General features: G+C 50.4%; 8 protein-coding genes across 8 annotated transcripts; 5 read left to right on the top strand and 3 right to left on the bottom strand.

The window, feature by feature from the left end:
* The first annotated feature begins 47 nt into the window (after nt 1-47).
* hxB (putative molybdenum cofactor sulfurase protein (HxB)) lies at nt 48-2,729 on the top strand. Its single transcript, XM_032052039.1, has 2 exons — nt 48-243; nt 312-2,729. The coding sequence occupies exons 1-2, from the start codon at nt 144-146 to the stop codon at nt 2,678-2,680; spliced, it is 2,469 nt and encodes an 822-aa protein (XP_031909943.1). The 5' UTR covers nt 48-143; the 3' UTR covers nt 2,681-2,729.
* Nucleotides 2,730-3,004: 275 nt separating this feature from the next.
* BDV38DRAFT_286355 (mitochondrial 54S ribosomal protein mL59) lies at nt 3,005-3,663 on the bottom strand (the record flags this gene model as incomplete). The annotated part of the gene is made up of 2 exons (XM_032060646.1): nt 3,005-3,046; nt 3,106-3,663. The coding sequence occupies 2 exons, from the start codon at nt 3,661-3,663 to the stop codon at nt 3,005-3,007; spliced, it is 600 nt and encodes a 199-aa protein (XP_031909942.1).
* Nucleotides 3,664-3,833: 170 nt separating this feature from the next.
* Nucleotides 3,834-6,542, top strand: BDV38DRAFT_178224 (putative mRNA splicing protein (Prp39)). The gene is made up of 4 exons (XM_032052037.1): nt 3,834-4,109; nt 4,177-4,392; nt 4,449-4,552; nt 5,027-6,542. Exons 1-4 carry the CDS (start codon nt 4,041-4,043, stop codon nt 6,405-6,407), a joined length of 1,770 nt encoding a protein of 589 aa, XP_031909941.1. The 5' UTR covers nt 3,834-4,040; the 3' UTR covers nt 6,408-6,542.
* Nucleotides 6,543-7,337: 795 nt separating this feature from the next.
* BDV38DRAFT_178340 (putative GTPase activating protein for Arf) lies at nt 7,338-10,264 on the top strand. The gene is made up of 4 exons (XM_032052038.1): nt 7,338-7,883; nt 7,958-7,974; nt 8,055-8,165; nt 8,234-10,264. The coding sequence occupies exons 1-4, from the start codon at nt 7,769-7,771 to the stop codon at nt 10,013-10,015; spliced, it is 2,025 nt and encodes a 674-aa protein (XP_031909940.1). The 5' UTR covers nt 7,338-7,768; the 3' UTR covers nt 10,016-10,264.
* Nucleotides 10,265-10,531: 267 nt separating this feature from the next.
* gpi10 (putative glycosylphosphatidylinositol-alpha 1,2 mannosyltransferase) lies at nt 10,532-13,051 on the bottom strand (the record flags this gene model as incomplete). The annotated part of the gene is made up of 7 exons (XM_032057766.1): nt 10,532-10,737; nt 10,773-11,875; nt 11,925-12,071; nt 12,129-12,343; nt 12,399-12,485; nt 12,524-12,629; nt 12,741-13,051. 7 exons carry the CDS (start codon nt 13,049-13,051, stop codon nt 10,532-10,534), a joined length of 2,175 nt encoding a protein of 724 aa, XP_031909939.1.
* A 614-nt stretch (nt 13,052-13,665) lies between these two features.
* car2 (ornithine-oxo-acid transaminase) lies at nt 13,666-15,861 on the top strand (the record flags this gene model as incomplete). The annotated part of the gene is made up of 3 exons (XM_032062783.1): nt 13,666-14,166; nt 14,233-14,934; nt 14,992-15,861. The coding sequence occupies 3 exons, from the start codon at nt 13,666-13,668 to the stop codon at nt 15,175-15,177; spliced, it is 1,389 nt and encodes a 462-aa protein (XP_031909938.1). The 3' UTR covers nt 15,178-15,861.
* Nucleotides 15,862-16,351: 490 nt separating this feature from the next.
* Nucleotides 16,352-17,982, bottom strand: BDV38DRAFT_256998 (uncharacterized protein). The gene has a single exon (XM_032055563.1). The coding sequence runs from the start codon at nt 17,280-17,282 to the stop codon at nt 16,896-16,898; it is 387 nt and encodes a 128-aa protein (XP_031909937.1). The 5' UTR covers nt 17,283-17,982; the 3' UTR covers nt 16,352-16,895.
* A 3,204-nt stretch (nt 17,983-21,186) lies between these two features.
* Nucleotides 21,187-23,486, top strand: BDV38DRAFT_295831 (alkaline phosphatase; the record flags this gene model as incomplete). Its single annotated transcript, XM_032062782.1, has 5 exons — nt 21,187-21,745; nt 21,798-22,004; nt 22,071-22,287; nt 22,352-22,640; nt 22,697-23,486. The coding sequence occupies exons 2-5, from the start codon at nt 21,798-21,800 to the stop codon at nt 23,484-23,486; spliced, it is 1,503 nt and encodes a 500-aa protein (XP_031909936.1). The 5' UTR covers nt 21,187-21,745.
* Nucleotides 23,487-24,894: the final 1,408 nt, after the last annotated feature.

Genomic DNA, 24,894 nt, shown 5'->3' with positions numbered 1-24,894 from the left:
CCTCACGAGGTCACCTGTCGCCACTGATCCTTGCTCTGCCGGCACATTTCTTTCCTGAACCCGGGCATTTATAAAGGCCGCTGGTCGCTGGCAAGTGACACTGGTACTGCGCAAATATCTTTGACTTTATCTCTACGTGTACCATGCAAGCCAAAAGCCAAACCGAGAGCCGTGCGGAATACTGTACCGGTTACTCGGAGGATGTGGACGTCATCCGGGAGCGGGAGTATCCATTTCTCAAAGGTGGGCCTTTTGGGACCGAACTCTAGAAGCCTAAGGCATATCCAGAGTTGTGCTAACATTGTATCAAGATACGACCTACTTAGACCATGCCGGCACAACGTTGTATCCCAAGTCGTTGATCGACTCATTCGCACACGATCTGACTTCGAACCTTTTCGGCAATCCTCATTCTCGATCTGCATCATCCCAGCTGTCTACGCAGCGTGTAGATGATATCCGCCTCAGGGCACTCCGCTTTTTCAATGCGGATCCGGATGAGTTCGATCTCGTATTCGTAGCAAATGCTACCGCTGCTATCAAGTTAGTGGCAGATGTGTTCCGAGATGCATCATCTCAAGGATTCTGGTATGGATACTTTATAGATGCGCATACGAGCTTGGTAGGAGCGCGGGAGCTTGCGGAAAAGGGGCATAGGTGCTTCCTGACCGGTGGTGAGGTTGAGCAGTGGATATCGGATTTGGCTACCGATCAAAAGAACTTTCCCAGACTATTTGCATACCCTGGGCAATCGAATTTGAATGGTCGCCGTTCTCCTATGCAGTGGTGTAGGAAGATCCGGGAGGGGAGTTCGGGCGCAGGAAATGTCTATACCCTGCTTGATGCTGCATCTCTCGTTTCCACGTCACCCCTTGACCTGAGTGACGCATCTGCTGCGCCGGATTTTACGGCGCTCAGTTTCTACAAGATTTTCGGATTCCCCGATCTCGGTGCCCTCATAGTGCGGAAAAGGGCAGCGGGCATTCTTGAGAAACGCAAGTTCTTCGGCGGCGGGACGGTGGATATGGTCCTGGCCCAAGGAACGCCGTGGCATGCAAGGAAATCCACGATCCACGAGCGCTTAGAGGATGGTACTTTGCCATTTCATAATATTATTGCCCTCGATTCGGCATTGTCTACACATGAGCGTCTTTTTGGATCGATGAGCAATGTCTCGTCCCACACGCGCTACCTGGCAAAGCGACTGAACAACCGGTTGGCCGCGATGACCCATTTCAATGGAGAGAAAGTCTGCCATTTGTATATGTCCCCTGAATCAGACTTTGACAATTTCACTCAAGGGCCGATCATTGCGTTCAACATACGGAATAGCTCTGGTGCTTGGGTGGGAAAGTCCGAAGTTGAGAGGCTCGCGAATGTTAAGAAGATTCATATCCGGTCAGGATCACACTGCAACCCGGGAGGAACGGCAACTAACCTTGGCTGGACTGGGTCTGAATTGCTTCGTAACTTCTCCGCTGGACTGCGTTGTGGTGATGATCACGACGTCATGGATGGGAGGCCGACCGGCATTTTAAGAATCAGTCTCGGTGCGGTCACTAACCTCAGAGACATTGACACATTCACGAGGTTCATTGACGAGTTTTACATCGAGAAGACACCGGAACTTGTATCACTGGTACCGCCGATGGAAGTTGTTTTGCAAGAACCCAGCTTCTACGTGGAGAGCCTTTCAGTGTATCCAATCAAGAGCTGTGGAGCGTTCAAGGTTCCCGAGGGTCAACGTTGGGAGATCAAAAGAGAAGGTCTCGCATGGGACCGAGAGTGGTGTCTTATCCATCAGGGTACTGGTGCCGCTCTCAGTATGAAGAAATATCCCCGCATGGCACTGATACGGCCGGTCATTGACTTGGAGCGTGGTGTTTTACGCATTACCTGTGGGTCAGATCCAAAAGAGCTGGAGGTCTCTCTCCGCCGCGAAATCACTAATCTAGTCACCACCTCGCTGTGTCAGAGCGCGAAATCCTCCAGCGTCTGCGGTGATCGAGTGGTTGTCCAGGCATATGCCTCACCTACCGTGGCGTCTTTCTTCTCCAACTTCCTTGGTGTACCGTGTACACTTGCAAGGTTCCCGCCACAGATTTCCACTAGGATTTCAAATCCCACTCGGTCGCCTAGAAGGACTCAGAGAGCCCTCATGCCTGGCTCTTTTCCAGAAGACCCATCACCGACGCCTGAACAACCACCAATCCTCCTATCCAATGAGAGCCCAATCCTGCTCATTTCTCGCTCGTCAGTCAATCGTCTGAACGAAAACATCAAGTACAGTCCCAGACCTAGCCACAGCACTCCAGCGAGGGCCGTAGAAGCCGATGTCTTCCGCGCCAACATTGTTGTCGCCGAGAATCTTCACCAGCTAGCTAACGCGGAACGTCCATATATAGAAGACACCTGGGAGTCTTTCTCTGTTGGGCCGGAACAATTGCACTTTGATGTGCTCGGATCATGTCAACGGTGTCAGATGGTCTGCGTTGACCCATATACTGGCACCCGTCGAGAGGAGCCTTATTCAACCCTGGTAAAGACGAGGAAGATCAACAGCAAGATCGTGTTTGGGAGACACGCTTCCCTATCTAAGATGGAGCTTTCGCAGGATGCTGGTAATCCTAAAACTTGCACTGTTATGGTAGGGGATGTTGTGACACCGCAGATTTCTTGAACTAGTCATAAAGAATTAATGCATCGCTTTTAAAGCCTTTGCTCTCCTGCCGTAGAATCATCCATCAAGAAGCATTATTTTATTGTATCTATTTATATTATAAAAATGTATTTATAACATAAGTAGCATGATTTATCGAAAGATGGACAGTACATCTACGTCCAATGTGCAGGTTTAATGAATATCTATTTGTACATATATGAGAACTATAACTCCCGTCCAAAACCCGACAATGATCAGTGGAGCCGTGCGATCTGAGGACCGGCAAAAGATATAACATTACATAAAATCTCACAGTAGTGAAAAAGGTATCCACGAAAGCATTTACCTCTTGGGCCATTGCTTCCAGCCACGGCCGTGACCTCTCTGCGAGCCAGAATGTTAGCGTTTGAGGAATCTTTCCCCCGTCGGACCTGAAAACTCACCTGCTTCCACAACCGAATCATCTCCGGCATCTCCATCATAGCCTTGCGTCTCTCCTCCAAGCGAGATTCCATTGTCCGCTCCCACTTGTGACCCTTGACCTTCTGTCCAATACCGGTACCCTTGATCTGTAATCCCTTTTCCTCCCTTCTCGTTTCCTTGAACTCGGTCGATTTGCGGCCTGGAGGTAGTAAAGCCTCAACATCGTACTTCTTGGCCAGATTCACCAGATCGGCCTGTGCCCGGAGCCCATATCGGGGGCCAATCCACTTGCCCGTGCGGAAGTTCTTGCGAGGCAAGAATGGGTTGGGATGATCTGGGTTGGAGTAAAGGAGAGCTCGGGACGGAGAGTACTCGGTGGGGTCTGGCCGCTTGTGGCCTTTCGCATCTCTGTTGGGTGTGTAAGGTGATGGCAGAGACTCTGCCTTGACTTCCTCTGTGGGCTCTGGGCGTGGTGCAACGGCCGCGGAATAGATTTGCGGAGGATAGCGGGCAAAAAAGTTGCGTAGTCGTTGAGGAAGCTTGCTCGCCAAGCTGCCAGCTGCTTGGGTGGTCGACATGATGGACGGGTTTGTCACACCACACCTGCTCTTTTCCGGGGCAAGATAAAATTCCGATCGGGACAGAGGGTGAAAATGGGATCTTGTTGATTGATCACGGGGGAGTGCTTCCAGATGCTCGTCCGTGTTGAAATTGAAATGGGCGCTAAGCCACTTTCGGGTGAGGCTCAGCAAAAAGTAAAAACGGGCGCGGGTGTGGCTGGAGAGTTCAAGATCTCTTCCCTTGCGGAACCTAACGTCCATTCTCCTGTCGTTGCCTGTCTTGTTTGTGTCTCCCTTTTCGATTTGCACCGGGATCGCTATCTCTCATCGCTGAGTGTGATTCCATACCTTGCGCATCACTAAGCGCCGTAATTAGTCCACGACCGACGGCCATCATGGCGGATTATAACTATGGAGGCTCCGAGGAGGAAAATGCGGAGTTGAGGAAGCTCGAGGCCGAGTTGGTATGATACGTCTATTCCCTGTTCCAGGCCTATGCGACCCATGACTTACAGTCTGTTACAAATATAGCTCGATGACCCGGATAACTTCGAGACCTGGGAACGACTCGTTCGCGCTGGTGAGGCGCTTGAAGGAGGAATTAACCGCAACTCCAACCCTCAAGCTATCACCACCGTCCGAAATGTTTACGACCGATTCCTTGCCAAGTTTCCACTGTTATTTGGATACTGGAAGAAATATGCCGATCTGGAATTTTCTATTACAGGAACGGAGGCAGCAGACATGGTATGGATTATCGGTCTATACTCTTTCTTCCAGCATGTTCATCGCTGATTCTGTAGGTTTACGAGCGAGGTGTTGCCAGCATCTCTCCATCCGTCGACCTTTGGACCAACTACTGCTCCTTCAAGGCGGAGACTTCCCACGATGCCGACGTCATTCGAGAGTAAGTATACTAGAACTGGTTTTCCTTCCTCCCCTCCTGTAACCGTTACCAAGGCAGCACGGACATTATTGTGGTGTCGAAACCGCATAGTGCAAAAAGCGTTGACAACAGTTCCCTTCAATGATGGGTGAGATGTTTGCCTGACCCGGATTCAACTGGAGTTACTTCTCACCCATGACATTCTCAGGCTGTTTCCTTGCCCTTGAACATTGTTGCTTTGAGATCAAGCATCATTCCTTGCACGGATATCAACCCCAGTGACTCTGTCCGGTGGATCCTATTCTGCGCACGATGCAGACGGGGGAAACGTTTTCACAATATTTGCTCACCTTAGTCGTTCAATTGTTTGGGCTCGCACTGAAGATTAAATGCTCATGTTTGCCATCCTTGCCAATTCCCTTTGCCTCTCGCCCTCCCATCCCCAAACCTGTGGCTGGCGAACTTAAGTTTGCTAACGTATCTTGACTTTTGCAGGCTATTTGAGCGTGGTGCTAGCAGTGTTGGCCTAGATTTCCTTGCACACCCATTCTGGGATAAGTATATCGAGTTTGAGGAGCGAGTGGAAGCCTATGACAAGATCTTTGCCATTCTTGGCCGTGTCATCCACATCCCAATGCATCAATATGCTCGTTACTTCGAGCGCTATAGGCAACTCGCGCAGACTCGTCCCGTCGCAGAGCTAGCTCCTCCAGAGACACTGTCTCAGTTCCGTGCAGAGCTTGATGCTGCTGCCGGACATGTTGCTCCGGGCGCAAAGGCCGAGGCCGAGGTCGAGAGGGATATCCGACTGCGTGTTGACAGTTATCACCTCGAAATCTTCTCCAAGACACAGACAGAAACCACAAAGCGTTGGACATATGAGTCCGAGATCAAGCGCCCATACTTCCACGTGACTGAATTGGATGAGGGTCAGCTGTCCAACTGGAGAAAATATCTCGACTTTGAAGAGGCCGAGGGTTCATACTCACGGACTCAGTTCCTGTATGAGCGCTGTTTGGTCACATGTGCCCACTACGACGAGTTCTGGCAACGCTATGCCCGGTGGATGGCCGGACAGTCTGGCAAAGAGGAGGAAGTGCGGAACATCTACCAGCGCGCAAGCTATCTGTATGTGCCGATTGCCAACCCGGCTACTCGCCTTCAGTATGCCTACTTTGAGGAGATGTCGGGACGGGTAGATGTAGCCAAAGAAATTCACGGCGCCATCCTCATTCATCTCCCAAATCACGTTGAAACTATTGTATCTCTGGCCAACATGTCTCGCCGTCACGGTGGCCTCGAGGCGGCAATTGAGGTGTACAAGAGTCAGCTCGACTCACCGCAGTGTGACTTGGCCACCAAGGCAGCTCTTGTTGCGGAATGGGCCCGACTCCTCTGGAAGATCAAGGGCTCGGCTGAGGAGGCCCGGCAGGTGTATCAACAGAACCAACAGTTCTACCTTGACAGCCGGCCATTCTGGGCGAGTTATCTTACATTCGAGTTGGAGCAGCCCACAAGTTCCGAGACGGAGAACGTCCAGTACGAGCGCATCAAGCAGGTCACTGATGACATCCGGTCCAAGAGCACTCTTACTCCAGATGCAGTGAAAGAACTCGTGCAGATCTATATGGTCTACTTGCTTGAGCGAGGGACCAAGGATGCGGCGAAGGAGTACATGACTCTGGATCGCGAAGTCCACGGCCCAGCATCTGTTGCTCATGCAAAGACCGGCGCCGCGGCCCAAGCCCAAGCCCAAGCGCCTCCAAGCGCCAACCAAGCTACTCCCGTCCCTGAGCCCCCCGCGGTTCCCACGCCGCAGCCCAACCCCTACGCTTACTACCAACAAGCTCCCGTCAATGGCACTGCAGCTGCCTAGTCGGCCAGTGTTTGTATCACCCTCCCCAGCCTGAACATGAGGTGAATGACTCTGTGCAGAACCTCCAGGTGACTCACCTTGTGTAGAACAGTACTTGATTTCTGATTTCCTTAGCGATTTGGCTTTTCGAGGGGGCGGAAGCTATCTCGTCAGCTATTTACCCGTTTCTCGACTGCTTTTATGGTTTTATTTCTCTCTTTCTCATTCTTCTATGATATCATACGACTCGATTGGGTGGAACTTAACGAGCTTGGACAATCCCCTTGTATTCTAATGCTTAGGTAGTTTATTCTCAATACATTCCCACGGACTTGAAGTAGCCATGTCTTCGTCTAAGCACTTATAGTCCGGCCTGTTTGAGGAGTACTTCCGCCCGGAGACGTTGGGGAGCAGGTACGGCCTCAGACGACCCGTAAGAGGGAAGAGGTTAGAGATGACGGTATACACATGAAGATGGGAACTGAAGAATGCTATCCCACTTGAAGAGAAATCTCCCATCCTCAGCTATGTGTGTCTAATCCACTTCTCCCTTCTAGACTGTCCGAGTACATACATTTCCAGTTCTCTCTGTGCTGCTCTGCTTCAGTTGCTGTTTGATATGAGTGGAGAACTGTTCTATATACGGGACCCTTGTTGTTTCAGGCTATGAATAGACATCGACAGATCAATAGTGAAGAGGTGGAATAGATGAGTTAGCGGTCAATCTTAAAAATAGCGTGTAAGCATGGTCCATGTGGTAATATTAGAGTCGCATTGATTCTTTTGAATTAGTGATGATTGTTCAATCTAAAAGGGTTCAAAAATGGGCATTTGCTCCGGTTTACTAAAGCAGAGGAACCCACCTTGGGCCTGAAAAAAACCGCACTATAAGAATGATGGAGACTTGATAGCGTGGGAGGACCAATGTAGTAATTCCATGCCTTAGGAACCACTAATGATCAATATCATATTATTGGCTTTTCCCCACACCCACTCACTCCTTTTACTCCTCGACGACACGACACACGCACACACATATATATATATATGTCCTTTTCTTCTTCCTTGGATCTACTGTTACCCCTGGTACCTATATATATTGATCGAAATCGCGGGAATCAGCTAGTCCAGAGAAGAAAGGGAAAAAAAAAAAGAAATACTATTCGGTCGAAGAAAATATGATTTGCCTCTTCGCCTAAAACATTTCCGACCGCTTGTACTCGGGAAGCTCGGCCCGTTTGCCATGTTTGAATCCCCTAACGCTACACTAACGCTTTCCTCTCCTCTATCATTCTTGCCCCTGACGGGCTTAGACAAGTATCACTGTCTCTGTGCGGGGAAATTCAAGGAACTTCTTGCCCTCGCCGAGACCTTCCGCGATCATGGTGGCCGGTATCAGCAAACGTCAGCAGTTCCGCAATGAGCGGGCACTGCAAGACCTCGTTCGGTCGGTTCCTGGCAATGACCGATGCGCCGATTGCCAAGCAATGAATCCAGGTGAGTCCGGCGAAATGTCTTGGTTGCTGCGCTTCTGGAAAATTACGATATTAACCTATGGTGTTTCTTCACAGGATGGGCCAGTTGGAATGTACGTATATCGTCACCAGCTGGTGCTTGCAAATTTCCCCCGCGCCGGAGGTATGCAGGAGTCTGACATAATGTGTATAGATGGGTATTTTCCTCTGCATGCGGTGCGCCGCGCTGCACCGCAAGATGGGCACTCATATCTCAAAGGTCAAGTCCTTGAGTATGGATAGCTGGACGGCGGAACAAGTCGATGTGAGTGGTCGCGTGAGCCTCTGCCGTATAGTCCTCAGGAGCTGACGCTGAGGGGAACTCCTTATCAGAACATGAAATCGCACGGAAACAACCTCATGAACAAGATCTTTAACCCTCGGAACGTGAAGCCCCCTGTCCCTGCTGATGTTGATGAGTCCGATGCATGCATGGAACGGTTTATTCGTCAGAAGTACCAGCACCGGAGCTTTGAAGATGGCAAACCGAAACCCCCGAGTCGTCAAGGTACTCGTGATGATCGCTCTCCAGAAGGATCTCCTCCTCCTCTCCCCCCAAAGCCTGCCCGGCCCTATGGGCTTGGTCTGCGATCAGCCTCCTCTACAACCAGCCTCCATCGACTGTCCAACCGGCAAGCCATGACTTCCCGCTCTGAAACCTATGAATCGCCCAGATCGGTCTCACAGGGCATGGGGGCTTCTGTTGGAAGTAGTAATGCCTCCCACGAGTCTCAGATGGCCACCTTGCGGGGTATGGGTTTCACCAATGAGTATCGAAACTCTGCTGTTCTGAAAGGCTTGGACGGCAATCTCGACAAATCCATTGAGACTCTGGTCAGACTGGGGGAGGGCCCCCCGTCACTGCAAGGCAGAACGCCTGTTCAAACGACCACTGCGAATGGTACTGCTAGACAGCAAGCCTCCAGCAATCCTTTTGATCAGTTAGACTCCAAGCCGGCTCAACCTGCTGGGCAGTCCTACAACCCTTTCGATGCTCCTACTTCGCAACCAGCTGCACAGACGCTCGAGGCGTCGTTCCAACACCTTCAGGTCTCGCAACCGTTATTCCCACATTCAACCGGGGGTTATCCCAACCAACAGCCATCTTTCCCTCAATCTCTATACCAGCAACCGATCACCCCCCCTGTGATGCCTACAATCTCCCAGGGTGCCGTCGTGCAGTCACCGCAACCTGTTGATGGTGGTCACAACCCCTTCTTCCAATCCGGCAGCTTTACTGCAGCTCCCAACCAAACCCCCGGCGTCGCTCAGCCTCAGACTAATCCTTTCTTCACCCAACCCCCTTCGCAACTCAACTCGATGCAACCCCCAAGTCAGGCTCCGGCTGGATATCCTCATCCACCCCGACATGCCAACACCATGCCGGCCATATCATCCACTTCCCCGTTCGGTACCGCGTCGCCGTTCCAGCAGCAGCAGCAGCAACAACAACAACAACAACAACCACAAATTCAACCGCCCCAACTCCAAGTACAACCACCCCAGCAGATGCAAGCATCCCACAATCCATTCCAGCCCATGACAGCGCCCCCAACCCCGCAAAGTGCGGGGTACCATGCGCAATCGCACCTTGGCCTGCAGGCGTCCGCGCAACATCTAGCCCCACAGCCAACCGGCCGCATGGACAAGAACAGTATCCTGTCATTGTACGGCCTTTCCCCACCACCATCGGCAACGTTAGAGCAGCCCCAAATCCCAACTCCAGCAGGAACGATTCCCGGCCCGGGAACAGCACCGGCACCAGCCCCTGGCTATGCCACCACAACACAACCGCAACAACCCACAGACCTTCACTCCGCAGGTACCCGGAACCCCTTCCTAACCACTCAAGCGCCTGCCGCTGGATTTTCCCAACAACAACAGCAACAGCAACAGCAACAAGGATACCTCCAACAACCCCAACCCCAACCCCAGTACACCACTACCTCCCCATTCACAATGCCCATGAAATCCAACACCATGCCACCCGCGGCACCAAGCGCCTTCTCAAGACCGCAGGGCCACATGAGCCAGCAAAGCGTCGATATCAACGCCTTCCAGAACGGCCGACACAGCCCCGATGCATTCGCCAGTTTGAGTGCGCGGTATGGTTGATTCTATCAGTACATACCTACATATCTACATATTTGCAATTACATATTTATGATCATGCATATCTCCACACATACAAATATGTATAGATATGTTATATGGAAAAGCTTTCGGTAAATATTTCGGTCTGTTGTGTTGTATTTACAGATCGCTTCAACTTGGATCGATATATATATATATATGTTATTCTTTGGCGTATTTGATTGTATTAGTACATTCCTTGTGCATCTTTGGCGTTGAGGGAGATGGGATGGGAAGTTGAGACTTGACTTATCACTGAGCCTTTCGGCTTGGTGGGGGCTTGATAGATAGGTATATATATAGCTTCTTTCTAGTCTCTTTGGCAATCTACATATAGAGCTGGACTGGTTATGTGCATAGACTTAGGACCAATGAAGAGTATAGACTAAGATTGAGTGAGGTATCTATCTAAAAACTTTGATACAAAATAGAATATATTCAGGGAAGTGAATCAAAGAGGCGTAGATGAGAAGGTATGATTAAGACCAGAGATCCCGATCAACGGCTCTGGTTTTCTTGGTAGATTTCGGCCACGTCCATGCTGGCAAGGTCCATGAGGATTTCTTCCAGACCGGTAACTGGATTCCGAACCAGGTCCGTCTGCGTCGTTCCCAGGGCCAGGACCAGGTCGAGGATGCCGATCGCCCGGACAGAGAGGATGTCCATCGGGACCAGGGGGAGGACTTCCGCTGACCGGGCACATTCTTGCGGAATGTTTCCACGATCCGATCGAATTGACGGTCGCGATGCTCGAGAGTACGCTTCCGCGTCGCTGATCGCCAGGCGGCTTGTTCCTTTGAGTCGAGGCACCAGACAATGATGTCGCCTCGGCGACGGGAGTCATCGTGCCAAGCGGTGTTCCAGGTGCGCCAACACTCGCCGTAGGAGCTACTGCGGAGAAGGCTGTGCAGGGTGGGTTCCATCTGGGCGAAAAAGATGAGATAGTCGGGCCATTCGTGCGGAGTGGCTTGCTGGTAGGCTTGCGCGCTGGTTTCCCGAGGTTTGGAGGAAGCCAGATAGTTGGGCGTTCGAGGTAGATGGCGCAGTCCGCCCGCCATGTTCTCGCGCAGGAATTGGCTGGGGTCGTTGTAGAATTGGTCAGCCTCATCGACGTATACGGCCTTCTGGGACTCGTTCAAGTCCACAGGTGGTTCACAAGAGAGCGCCCAGGCATGAATGTTCGGATCGACCAAGTGGGAACGCCATGGGGTGCTGTGGCAGGGCATGAGGAACCCAGCCGTGATCCGCTGCGAAGCACCAGGCGAGTATGCGGATTTGTCCACAGTGCTGTGAGCTTGCTGCTGGTCGCGGAGGTACGAGAGAATGCTGATGGCCCCAGATGCGTGGTATACAGATGTGTAAATTGCAACAGTGATGTTGACCAGCAACAAGAAGACAAGAGACAGCCGTCTGGGCATGTATGCCCTGTTTGAATGAGAGACAGCTGGGCGAAAGAAGTCCACCAGCGGCGGGGCCGTCAGGACATGCAGTGTGGGCAGCAACGGATAGATGAACCGCACTTCCTTATGGGAGATGAGCGAGAGCACCAGTGGCATGAATAGACAAACAGCTGCCAGTTGAATTTGCACAGACGCGTGCCGAGCGTTTGCTGTGGTTGACCGAGACTGGGTTAGTGTACGATATAGGCCGACAAGGGTAAAGGGCAGTGCGGTCGTAAGCAGAAGGGGATAGCCTTGTGTCGCATAATAGTGCCAGTCATTTCTCCCATAGTAGACTGCCAGAGACTGGGCTATGTTGAAGTACAGGAATCTGAGGGGGGGAAACGTCCAAACCCCGTAGTACAGGCGATCCAGAACGATCGATCCGGCGAGGACAGAGACACTGGATAGTGGTGAGTAATTAGACTTGAGAAGCACATCAATCAACTTACCCACAAAGCAAAACCTCGCGACAGAGGATCGTCCGTTCGCGCCAAGCGCTCCGAAGCCATGCGACGCCAGCTAAGCCCATCCAAATCAGGACGTTTGTCGGTCGCAGGATACACGCCAATGCAGCAAGAGTAAGACACTTGCGCAGTCTAACAGGTATTTTCTTAGCAAAACTGCTGGTACCATATCGAATGAACTAGTCATACCTGACAACAAGAGCTCCATCGCCGGTGCTATTTCCCCCCGTATCCCTAGTAGTGGAGCGCGTGTTCCTCCTCGGTTGAACTGTTGGTGTGGATTCCGACGACCATTCCCATGGCCATAGATTGAGCGCGACAATCGTAATTGTGGTTTCGAGGCAATTGGATAAAGTCCGGGTCGAACAGAACCATTGCCAGGGGCTGAGGACGGTCAAGGCGAGCTATGATCTCGATCAGTCTCCGGGATTACTTTTAAGCGGGTGGATCCTAACGTACAGCAGCCCAGGCTTCATGACTGCGACGTCCGTACACGTAACGAGCTAATTTCCACGTATACAGATCTCCCATAGCAGAGAGAACGGCCTGCGCCGATTTCGGGGCGACAATGAGGAGATCAGCGCGGAATGCGGGGGAGAGATGAAGAGCGCGCGCGGCAAGGTCGGCGATAGAATAAATTGTAGCAAATAGCAGAGGATGGATGGAAGACCGCAGATGGTGTCGCCATTCCTACAGGATGATCCAATTGGCACCAGTTAGTTTCATGCCGCGGAGATATGTGTTGATGCGCAAATGGTTCCACTGACCCATGTTATCCAAGCCCCGTGGGTTTCGCCGAACGCAGTCTGCCACGCCGGTTCAAGCGATTGAAAGAACTCATCGGGTTGAAAGAAAGTGCGAAGGGACACGGCATTGAGGAGACGGAAGGCGATGAGGAAGAGGAAGACGTGAGAGGTTGACACGGTCGTTGTGCGTGCGGGTGATGGTCGTGATGTGGATGTTGTTGTTGATGGGGGTGGTGGCCTCAGGCGAGAAGACGGAGAGGTTGTTGTTGATGTCCACGACGCATGAGATGATGAGGACGAAGAAGATGACGATCGCGACGAGGCGAGTTCTAAAGGAGATCTCCGTCGTCGTGGCGAAGTTGACATGGTTGCAGCCGCGGTGGAACTCCTTACCAGGAACCAACTAGTCAAGGAGATAAGGATAAGGAAACACAGACGTTCTAACTTAGATCCGAAAACTGGAGAGAGAGAGAGTCAAAACGGGTCTTAACCGGAAGTGGAAAGGCGGAAGAAGGGCGACGGCTTCCAGGTGGTAATGAACGAATTGTGAGTGGAAGGAGGAGGAAAAGAGTGGATCGTTGGAGGACCATGGGACGATTTGCATCATAGGCTATGGAGGTCGCGGCTAAACCTGCGCATAGGGGTATGAGACTCTGATACACCTGCACTTAGGGGAATCACGCCTGGCTGCACCTGCACTTAGAGGTATAGTCGCCTTTCCACTATGTGGTATTTTCGTTACTTGATATCTCGGTGAATTCTCTGGCTCGCTTGGCTCATGCCCACCAAAAAGTCGTTCTCGTGAATTCTTTGTTCTCTATTTAAACTCGCTCTTCCTCGCTCGCAAGCCCTTGGTTTTCCCTCTCCCGTCTCATATCAGCTCTGACCGTAATCACCAACACCATCCCCTCCTTTGTCCCATCATAAAACACTATCTTCCCCCCGTCATTTTTTCCTGAATAGATTCCTTCCTGCCTAACATGGCGGTCAACGGCACCAACGGCACCAACGGTCACAGTGGAAGCAACGGCACCAGTGCCTACCACGCCGCCTCCACCCAAGAGGCGATTCAAGCCGAGAGTGATTTTGCCGCTCACAACTACCACCCTCTCCCCGTCGTCTTCGCCCGGGCTCAGGGCACCTCGGTCTGGGACCCCGAGGGTCGTCACTACCTGGACTTCCTGTCCGCATACTCTGCGGTCAACCAAGGCCACTGCCACCCTAAGCTGGTCGCCGCTCTCGTGGACCAGGCGTCGCGGGTCACTCTGAGCTCTCGTGCCTTCTATAACGATGTCTTCCCACGATTCGCCCAGTTTGTCACTCAATATTTCGGCTTCGACATGGTTCTGCCCATGAACACGGGTGCAGAGGCTGTCGAGACCGGTATTAAGATCGCTCGTAAGTGGGGATACAAGGTGAAGGGTATTTCGGAGAACCAGGCGGTCGTCCTGAGCGCAGAGAACAACTTTCACGGTCGTACAGTAAGTGCTGCGTCGGGAACCTTTCATGAGATGTTCAGTCAGCTAATCGGTCCGTTTCACGTTTAGTTTGCTGCTATCTCCCTGTCATCTGACCCTGAGTCGCGTGACAACTATGGTCCTTACCTGCCCGGCATTGGGTGTAACATTCCCGGCACTGACAAGCCCATCACATACAACGACAAGGCCGCTCTGCGGGAGGCCTTTGAGAAGGCCGGCCCCAACCTGGCGGCCTTCCTGGTTGAGCCCATCCAGGGTGAGGCCGGCATCGTCGTTCCGGATGAGGACTACCTGCAGGAGGCGAGAGCCCTGTGCGATAAGTACAACGCTCTCCTGATCTGCGACGAGATCCAGACGGGTATTGCCCGCACTGGTAAGCTTCTCTGCCACGAGTGGAGCGGCATCAAGCCCGATCTGGTCCTGCTGGGCAAGGCCATCTCGGGCGGAATGTATCCCGTTTCCTGTGTTTTGGGCCGTAAGGATGTTATGCTCACCATCGAACCCGGTACTCACGGATCGACTTATGGTGGTAACCCCTTGGGTTGTGCGGTGGCTATCCGGGCCTTGGAAGTTGTCCAGGAGGAGCAGATGGTCGAGCGGGCCGAGAAGCTCGGCCACGTCTTCCGCGATGGCCTGAAGGCCATCAACAGCCCGATGATCCAGACCGTCCGTGGCAAGGGTCTGCTCAATGCCATTGTCATTGACGAGTCGAAGACCAATGGACACTCTGCGTGGGATCTCTGTATGTTGATGAAGGAGAAGGGTCTGTTGGTAAGTACTTTGAATGTTCCAGCTGTTCATGTGGATGGTGCTAACCTCGTCCCCCAGGCCAAGCCAACCCACGAGAATATCATTCGTCTTGCTCCGCCCCTTGTGATCACCGATGATGAGATCAAGAAGTCCTTGGAGATCATCGCGGAGGCCGTATCGGAGCTTCCCACCCTGAAGGGTGCCGCCGAGGAGCAGGTGATCCCTCCCCCGGAGAAGAAGGTCAAGATCGGCGTTGAGAACTAAAGAGGCTCGAAGAGAAAGGGAGAAGATGGGGAGCCCGCGGAGGAAAAAGCGCCACTGACTACCTTACATAGTCACCCAGACCGCTACCTCGTCCACATGCTGTGCGTAGGCTCCGGCCGACGCAAGACGATCGATCGATCGTCCATTGAGTGTGGGAATGGACCGAGAGTAGGGTTCTCTCGTTCCAAAAAAGATCGAGATGGATGATTGGACTTGAGAAGGGATGCTGGTTTGATACTGCTCTGATTCGATAACTGTTGTAAAAAAAGTGCCAGGTTGAGCCATGGCTCAACCCTGGATAGCAGCTATATCATGATGAGAATGAAATAATGAATGATGAATTTGACACCATTTGGGATTTTAGAGAGAGAGAGCACGTAAAGGAAAAGAGAAGCGGGAAGGGAAAAGGAATGAGGGGTTTGGCTGAGGTCGTAGAAGCTGTTGTTGTTGTTGCTCGTGACTTGGTCCCAAACAAATGCCGCATGGTTACACCTGCCCTAAAGTGATACTCATTTCTACTCGTTCTTATTCCCCCTCAGCACCTACTAAACCCAGCTACTAGTCCTATCCAGGCCTAATCCGAGGTGAGGATCATTGATCGGGCCGAGGCCTTTTATCTACCCTCTTACTATGCAGAACGGAGTCTCCTGCATATCCTACCAGGGGTAAAATCCTGTACTGAGGGTCGCGTGCCTCTTGTCTTCCACCAAAGGTTCTTACTGCTTACATGTTATCCAATGATATGGACCATACTACTCTCTTGTCTTATATTTCCTTATCTGACGGGGGAAGATATGGCAAAAAGGGGGGAAAAGAAAGGTTTTTCTTTTCTGCTCCGTCATAAGTACCGTCCACCGTAGCGTAGAAACAGCACTCTACACTTCAGGAAGGCACGCGGAATAGCTGTCATTCTCTTTGTAAACTTTGCAAATGATAACAAGACTCATGGACATGCTACCAAATGACATGGTAGGCCATGTCTTACTATGTGGAATGACTTGAGATGGAAGATTGTTGGTGATTATAACGGATGAGCCGGCTACATACAGGTAGGTGTCCGGCGTACGCTAACTTAGGTACCGATCACATAACACCCCCATATATACGAAATGCAGCAACTTTCCCAATTAATTCAAAGACAAGCAGAACATTCCACTCTGACACCTTACCCGAACTCTGCCGGTGGTCGCTTAGGCGCTGATTCCATGCACGGCCTTCGTAGGTCGCCTCAACATCACGTTCAAAGTTGTCCCAGGATCTCGAGCCCCCAGTAAAGTTTGTTCCGCAACATAGTAAGCCTCTCTGAAAGCTTTCAAGCCTTCTTCTGCATTCTCTTTCGATATGCCCCATCTTTTTGTGCCTTGGAGTACAGGAATATTCCACTAGAAACAATCCTGCCAAAGTACCTATAGAGCGGTGATGCTCATGTACTCATATTCGCTCAGGTTCGGCACTGGGAGACGAACGAAGAGCAGTAGCAGCAGCAGAAAATACCGATATCTCCATCGTTCTTCTTAGTAGGAGTATGGACATCCAGTGGTAATTTATTAAGCAGCAGTAACACTAGCAACATCAGTAATAGCAGCACCACTCGCATGGGGGCGGTAGGCGACGAGAAGGAGAGTCATTGTGCCTAGCAACGGGCTTTAGTCCAAGGACATAACTGCCTCTGTCACTCATGACTAGTCTGTTAGGTATTGGCCGGTATTAGTGTACTACTAGCCTAAGATTTCCCTGGTCCCTGCTAGCTCTTTATGTCTACAGGCAAGGTGGAGGGCTGTTTCTGCGATCCAGGCGATATGACCCACGTCGACACCGCGACCAGTGTAGAGTTTCACAACATTGAGCTCTTTATGCGTCCATCGCTGTAAAATATGGTCATTTCGACTCACAGATATGAAAATGCTGTCAGTTGGAATAGCTGCGGTGGATATTGGAGGGCTATTCTTCCTCATGCGGTAGAATGCGTAGGGGGCATTTTTTTTTCTAACTCCGTGAACCATTTCAGCACTAAGCCACGTTAAGATAGCGTAGAGGTTGGTTTCCACTGATCCTTTGTGTTTATACTCAGCGACACCATTGACGGAGCCAATGAACACAATCATATCTTTATAACAGATTCTGTCGTAGTTGATTGACGGTTAGGTTGTCCTTGATGGTCAAGATATCGGATGCAACGAGACCATGTCGTAAGCTATCGTCAACCATGAAGTGCCAAGCTTCAATACATTACAAGGCGTATCTTGCGAAGACTGTATAAAATCAAACGGGGTGAACACTGGCTACGCTTGAAGTGTTGCGGACAGGTTAGTTGCTAGTAAGCCCCAAGGATGATGATCAAGCCTGAACTGTCTGAGATCTGGCTTAACAATCTCGTCAATCAAGTGTCGGTGTCCTGAAGTTCATTCGATCATGTCTTTTTCTGGCCAAAAAGTGCAGTCTCCTAAGCTTCCAAGAGTAAGGTTGGCGGAGGACAAGATGGTGCCACCCATGCACTACTGGCAGTTCTGCAAGCAGTCTCTTGGAGGCTTGTCACATGGGCAGGAGCTCTACAAAGAACTCTGAGGCTTTTGAAGTGTCCGTCTTCGCTTGAACCATCTACTGTCGGCGTGAGTCTTCGATAGCACATCCGCAAGATATGCATTGCATACTTTGGTTTCCTGGTACCAATGATGCGTTGATTGAGTGGCTTAGATAGCTTTGCACTGCTTGTCTTATCAATGCAGCTCGCCTGCAATGCTTTTTCTTGCCGCCAATACGGAAGCCAGAGCTTTCAAAATGGTTGCCAACTTAGCTCAGTATCTTGCGTGTGGATTCCTCCGTGATTTCGGATCTTTCAACTCTGACACCGCCGAGTGAAGTTCGCCCGGTAGATCAAACTTGGCTTTGATTTGGTCAAATTGATGTCTTGATGTAACTTGGGGTGTGTTTTGGGCGGATCCAATCTTCTAGCCTCCCAATAGCCTGTTCCACCCTTGTGTCTGAACTCCAGGATCCTTTTCAGCCCCACTGTCAGACATTACCAAACACGGAACAAAAAGGGTTGTTGATTTTGATTGTAGCTAACTTGGTCAACTGGCTGCAAGGCGTGAGGAAGCAACAGGTTCGACTTCAACAGAGAGAAGATAACCCAATAGGACGGCACTGATGAGATAATCGTATTCCCATACAGCTCTGAGAGGGTATTATGGAGAGCGAAGGACGGAGGATCGTCTGATGGGATCCCCTCCGTTGCGATCGAGAATCAAGTTTCTTTATGTCTTCTGCTATGACCTTTAATCTTTATATAGGATCAAGCATTCTGTCTTACCCTTTGACTGTCACCAATACTAGTTCGTATAAACAGCCAGGCTAGTTCCATGAACAGACAATTTGGAGCGTCAGTAAGTTGGCTTCTCTGGACTTGCAGCTGCGGCAGATCTATCCAACAATTGAGTTTTTCAATATTTTCCCTGTTCTCTCTTGTCAGCCGAGAGGTTTTTTTTTTTTTTTTTTTGCCATGGGATGGGAGTGAGGAATGTATCAACCCTTAGAATATTTCGCCTATATTCGGCAATCTGACATCTGTATGGTTCTAACTATAGGACCCGACGCATCTTGAACCTTCCCTAGAAATACGGGTAATATTTGGATAAAGGACAGACAAATCCTGAGTAGTATCTGGGAAAGATAGACAAAAGTTTGAGTAATATTTGGGCTGAAGATTGATAAACAGTATAGTCAGATGGGGATAAACCTACCGATGTGTATCTTTCTTTGGTATGACGTTGCAGTTGCTGGGTACTGAGTACTCCCTCGCCTGCTCGACATAATGAATACCAATATCGATATTGGGTCGCTGTTGGACGGAACGAAGTTGGACACTCTTCTTGGTCTCGTTAGGGATCAGCTACTGCTGTGTCCCTTTTGGCAAAAGAAGAAGAGTTTATTTCAACTAGGTCAATAGACCAGGAAAATTGATCATCACTTTAGAAACTTAAGGGGCAGCGGGGGGTTTAAGGTCCATACTATGGACGCAGGCGAATTATCTCGGGATGTTCCAGATACATACTGCTAGGGCTCGAGATTGCCTAGCGGTAGCATCGCGTGTGCTGTAGAGTCGACATATTTCAGACCGTTTGCCTTGATGAGGCGGGACCTCTCCTTAGCCTCCTCTGACAAAGTTCGTAAGCAACAGAAGGAACAGAAGTCATCGATAAGGTTGTTGTATCGCAAAATAGAGGTAGATAAAGGTACCTCCCATGCAGCCAGAACGCAGTGATAGAAAAACCGTCTGCCAATTGAGGGTCTAGCGTCGAATGCTCCTCAATTGAGTCGAGTCCCTGCGCTTTCAGAAATATCACCGTGTGTCAATAGACATCTCGGGTGCTGCATAGGCGTAACACCGTCTCGTTTTGTGTCCATATTCTTGGACATGAGGTATGTAATAGAGCTCTTCTGGCTCCCTGGCTATAAGTTGGCATGTCTCCTGGGTGAGCAATACAGCCTCTTGTGATCCTGTGATGCAGCACGCTGCAATCATTAGGGACTGTGCAACCCTTCCACTGGACCCACGGACTTAGTGCATTTGACACCAAATAACCAGGGTAGTTAATATACACGTCGGAAGCTGATGACTTTCAACCTCTCCAGTATACGTATCTCAGTTTGGTAAAATAGAATGGATTGGCTGAGTATGAGATGTGTCCTTCGCTTTTTGCAATGGTCGTTATTCTATACCTTCTCGAAGCTCCATTTTTGCTAAGTTTTCAGCTGGATCAATCTTATGATTCTCTTCAGAGGAGATATGGCATTCAAATCTTCAGGTATGTTTGCAGATACCCATAGCCTGTACAAACCCATCAGCGTCCTACGTCATGTTCATCCTGCATACTAAGATATCCAGTAGAACCTATGTGAACTCATCTGTGTCTGGCCGCTTCTATCTCAGAATCGTGGCCCAAGGAGGTTGCCTTTGATATCCGGGGCATACGAGCCCTTGGAAGATCGTTGACATAGTAGTCGATAGGCGCTGAGTCTGTGTATTGCATGATAGTTGAGACTTGTGTTCTTTATTCTTCAGCTCCACACCAAGACTTCTAGCTACCTGGAATCTTCAGGAGTAGAAACAAAATAGCTTAGAGATATTGTCTAGGCGGAGCTAGCCCTTGGCGTATCAACTTTGCTCAAGAAAGAACACCAAGGAAGGTCGTTATGTCCATAATTAAGCTAAATAATGAAAAGTAGAAAGAAAAGAATGGGAGATAGAGAGGGGCAGAGTAGGGGTTGACATGCACTTGAGGATATGTTGGTGAATCTTATAGGGTTATTCATATGCACTGTTGGCTGCGACAAGCTACTGTAGTTATATCTTATGACTTATTCAATGTACCCTGCGGTGAAATTCTATCCTCGAGTCACACCATGGACATGCGTGAAGTTCAGGGGTCTACCTGGACTATCTGATGGCGATGGGGTGACTCAATCTCTCCAAGTTAATATCTTGATTCCACAATGGAAAGTCGCGTAAGCTTTATCTATTTGTAACGTTGAGCTCTACAAGAGGTCTGCAATGTATTCTACAAGACATGATCACGAAGCGCTAACAACTATCTAGAAATGAATATAGAGGTCTCAGTTCCAATACTAGATAGTTTATATTTATGTTCTTCTAACTTTGGCGTTGCTGCTGCTGTTTGAAATCATTACGTTCAAAGAATCGAGCGTTGAGTCGTCCTCTGTATTCAGCGCGCGGATTTACAGTGAAGTTGAGAGGAAGTAGAGAAGATAGGGAAAACAGAAAATACTAAGAAAATTAGGAAAGCTAGGGTGACTATCAGAGGGAGAACTGGAACCCTCGCGCAACGAGAAAGACATGCGAACAATAGGTGGACAACCTCACTACCTATGCACGAATCACTCCCCTCGGGCAGGTCTACTTCGCTTTTTCTAATTGATGGCTTCCTCCCAAACCCACAAATTTGACCATCCTTATGAGTTGAGCCGGAGTGAGAGGCCAAGACGATGGGAAATTACTCCGCACCAAGCCAAGCGCCGCTGTCGCTAAGCGTTAGAGCATCGCAATGAGCTATTTCTTGGCCGATGAGAACGTGGGAAACTGGCATCTTCTGATTCAAGAACTCATGGACATGATCCACTTATAAGTAAGTTGCTTGCAATTCCCGAAATCCTTTGACACCTCCGGCTATTTGCTGGTTAATCACTTACCCTCTCGCTTCGATCGCAGCTCCGCTTGGTCCCTGGGGATAGATAACATCAGTGGCACGGTTCCGCCGCCTTGGCGGGCTCCTCCTATGCAGCTGTTCCCTGAAGAACGTGGACACAGGCTTCAACTGGAACTGATACCCGAGATGGCTGTACCGGACACGCCAAGATCCCCTAATCTCAGCACTTCCGGCACGTTGTTCGACAGCTGCTCCCAATTGGGGAGTGTGAACTGGGATGCGCTATTTTGAATTGAATTGACCAAATATAGCTGGGGACAGGGCTAGAGATATTCAGGAACCGGCATCCCCGGAACTTGGTAGAAATATCTATAAAAGCTGCACTCTGCGCACCTGAAAGATCGGTGATTAACCTACGTCTTGAACTTGCTTGTACTTTAGGTAACATCTCTCAAGATGCATATCCGCACTGCCATCACCGCGGGCGCAGCCCTTGCCCAGACTGCAGTTGCAGCTTCTGTGCAAGCAAAGAACGTTATTTATATCGTTCCCGATGGATATGGGCCTGCATCACAAAACATGGCCCGTGACCTTGTGTCTCTGGTTGACAGTGACACGACTGGCAGCAACCCGAAGATCCATGAGCTTGCAGTAGACGACCTGGTTAGCCAGTTCTAGTCCTGACCTGGAGATAACGAGGTGATGATTTGGTGCTAAATTCTCTCTTAGGCCATCGGACGTGTCCGCACCCACTCTGCCAACAACATGATCACCGACTCAGCGGCTTCTGGGACCGCGTATGCTGCCGGCCACAAGTCCTACAACGGTGCTATCTCTGTCACACCCGAAGGTCAGCCTGTAGGTTCCATCCTCGAGGCCGCTAAGCTTGGAGGCATGAAGACTGGTCTCGTTTCCACCACATACATCAGTGATGCCACGCCCGCAGGTAAGATGCATATTGTTCCCCTCCCAGCTCTAAGTTCGCAAACGATGCTCATCCCCCTCCTTAGTCTATGCGGCTCATGCCGCCAACCGTGGCTCTATGCCCCTGATTGCAGAGCAACAGCTCGGCTACAGCCACCCACTCGGTCCCATGGTCGACCTGCTTCTCGGTGGCGGCCGTTGCAACTTCTCGCCAAATAGCACCGAGGGATCCTGCCGTGCAGACGACTTCGACCTATTGACCTACGCAGAAGAGCAGGGCTTCACCGTCGCCACGAACCGCGAGGAGTTCAACGCTCTTGAGAAGGGCCAGGGCCAGGCGGATCTGCCGTTCCTAGGTCTTTTCAGCGAAGGCAAGTCGATTGAATCCTCCTAGCGCAGGTAGGGGGGAAAACTAACCAATCCACAGAAAGCATGCGGTACGAGATGGATCGTCGCATCATCCAGGATGAACCATCCTTGCTTGAGATGGCCGAGACAGCCGTGAATGCACTCCACCGCGCCACCCGTCGCCGGAACAAGGGTTTCTTCCTCATGATCGAGGCAGCACGAATCGATCACGCTGGACACGACAACGACCCGGCCAACCACGCTTTCGAGACAGTCATGTACAACAACGTGGTGGCCTGGGTACGAGACTGGATCGACCAGCACCCAGACACCATCATGTTGTCCGCCGCCGACCATGAGACGGGCGGCCTGACGCTGAATGGCTACGACCCGTTGCCTCTGCGCAATGCCACTCACTCGCGCGCCTATCTCCAGTCCGTCTGGGACAACGACCGCCCCGTCGACGCTGACGAGCGGGACTTCCTCGTCTCTGAGATTCTCCCGGCTTATGGGCTCGAGGACGTCGCCGATGCTGACATCCAATCCATTCTCGACGCGGACAGTATCGGGGCCGGCATCGCCGCTCTTATGTCCTCTCGTGCCGGTGTCGACTGGTCCACTGGCGGCCACACCTCCGTCGACGTCACCTTGCATGGCTACGCCGCCGGTCGGAAGCGCCACGACCTGAAGGCGGACCTCGCCGGAGGCTGGGATAACACTGAGCTCCCTCGCTACATTGAAGAGGTTCTCGGCCTCGACATGGACGCCGTTACCGAGAAGCTGCGCAAGGCCACCCAGGAGGACTCGTCGTGGTTGGGTCCGCGCCAGCTTGTAGCTCGTCGTGACGTCGGGGGTTGTGACCACTACCACTAAGGTAGTTCCATCCTACTTTGAATTACGCTATACAGTGGATAATGGAAACGTCGCGAGATATGGGGGAATTAATTGTACAAAATGCAACTTATGCAGCGCGACTTGGCGCAACTTGGGAGGATGTAGAGTGGGATAGCAAGTCATTAACATAAATCTCTGTACTTTAGCAAGACACGAACAGACATTGTTTTGTAGACAATATCAATCAAACATTCCATACAAGTGTAAATGCTATCCCTTGTCCCTAGGTACCGGCTTGCCTGGTCAACAATATGTAGGTATCGCCAGGCCTACAGACACAAGCTGGTATTAACTTTCGCCAGGTATCTAGACTGGTTAATTATATTAAGTATATAGATGGATATTGCCTTTATACCAGTGCTGTGAAACACCTTCTACAAAAGTCGAGCTTTTGTGGACAAATAAAAAAGCTGTTAGGCGCCAGCCCGTGAAACATATCATATTAGCTGAAGTTCTGCGAAACTCTATCTAGAAAAATAAGTATATAGATAGCTGCAATATCAATATAGAGCCCAAAATCAGGGTCAACATAACTTCCTTCAAAAGAAAACAAAGCATAAACCGTAGAAACCAAACAATTACTCTAGCCTATAATTCCAGACGCCCACCAAACCTAAACCCATGCTATTCGGGTATATGGCGGTAAATACATATACGAAATACTCATCTTCTCCAAAGCCATGAACTCCATACGTCATATACTGTATACAACCCAAGTACACGTGAACCATTCTATTTCAACCCCCTCACTCAATGATTATCCGTCAGTATTTCCACCGGCTCCGGCTTACGGGCTGTATTTTCCAGCTCCGACGGCCCTGTCATCTCACGACCGCTCTTATCGATAGGTTACCTGGTACCCTATAATAGATCTTCCTGTGATATTTTTCCGTCTAAACCATCGAGCAATCAGAACCCCTGCAAGAGCACCCACAGTGATAGCTAGCGTGATACCAAGGCCTAGGGCTATTTGCGCCCCGGTGTCAAGGGAATCTGATCTCGCGGCTAAGGAATCTGGTTTTGTCGGGATACCCGTTTCAGTGGGTTCTGTCGGACTAGATGAAGATCTTGAGATCCCTGTAACAGTAGCTGTAGGGGACGATTGAACCGAAGTAGAAGTAGATGAATCAGTGAGATTAAACCAACGGCTGCTAGCCGTGGGTTGAGATTTCTCCCCGGGGTAGATGTTGAGGTAGAAGACATTCGACTCGGTTAGATTCTTTGTTGTGATGGTCCATGGGAAGTGTGAGAGACCGGAGACTTGATTAGAATGGATGCTCTTTCCTTCTTTTTTGTGTGTGGATATAATATAGAATTGAATTTGAATTGTGCAAGGGAATACTATTTCTACTCACTGAGAATGAATTCAGCTTCGTCTCTTGCCGGA

This window comes from Aspergillus pseudotamarii, assembly GCF_009193445.1.
Source record: "Aspergillus pseudotamarii strain CBS 117625 unplaced genomic scaffold BDV38scaffold_60, whole genome shotgun sequence".
Classification (NCBI taxonomy): Eukaryota; Fungi; Ascomycota; class Eurotiomycetes; order Eurotiales; family Aspergillaceae; genus Aspergillus; species Aspergillus pseudotamarii.
The sequence above is the reverse complement of the archived record's forward strand: the minus strand, read 5'-3'. Positions and strand labels throughout refer to the sequence as shown.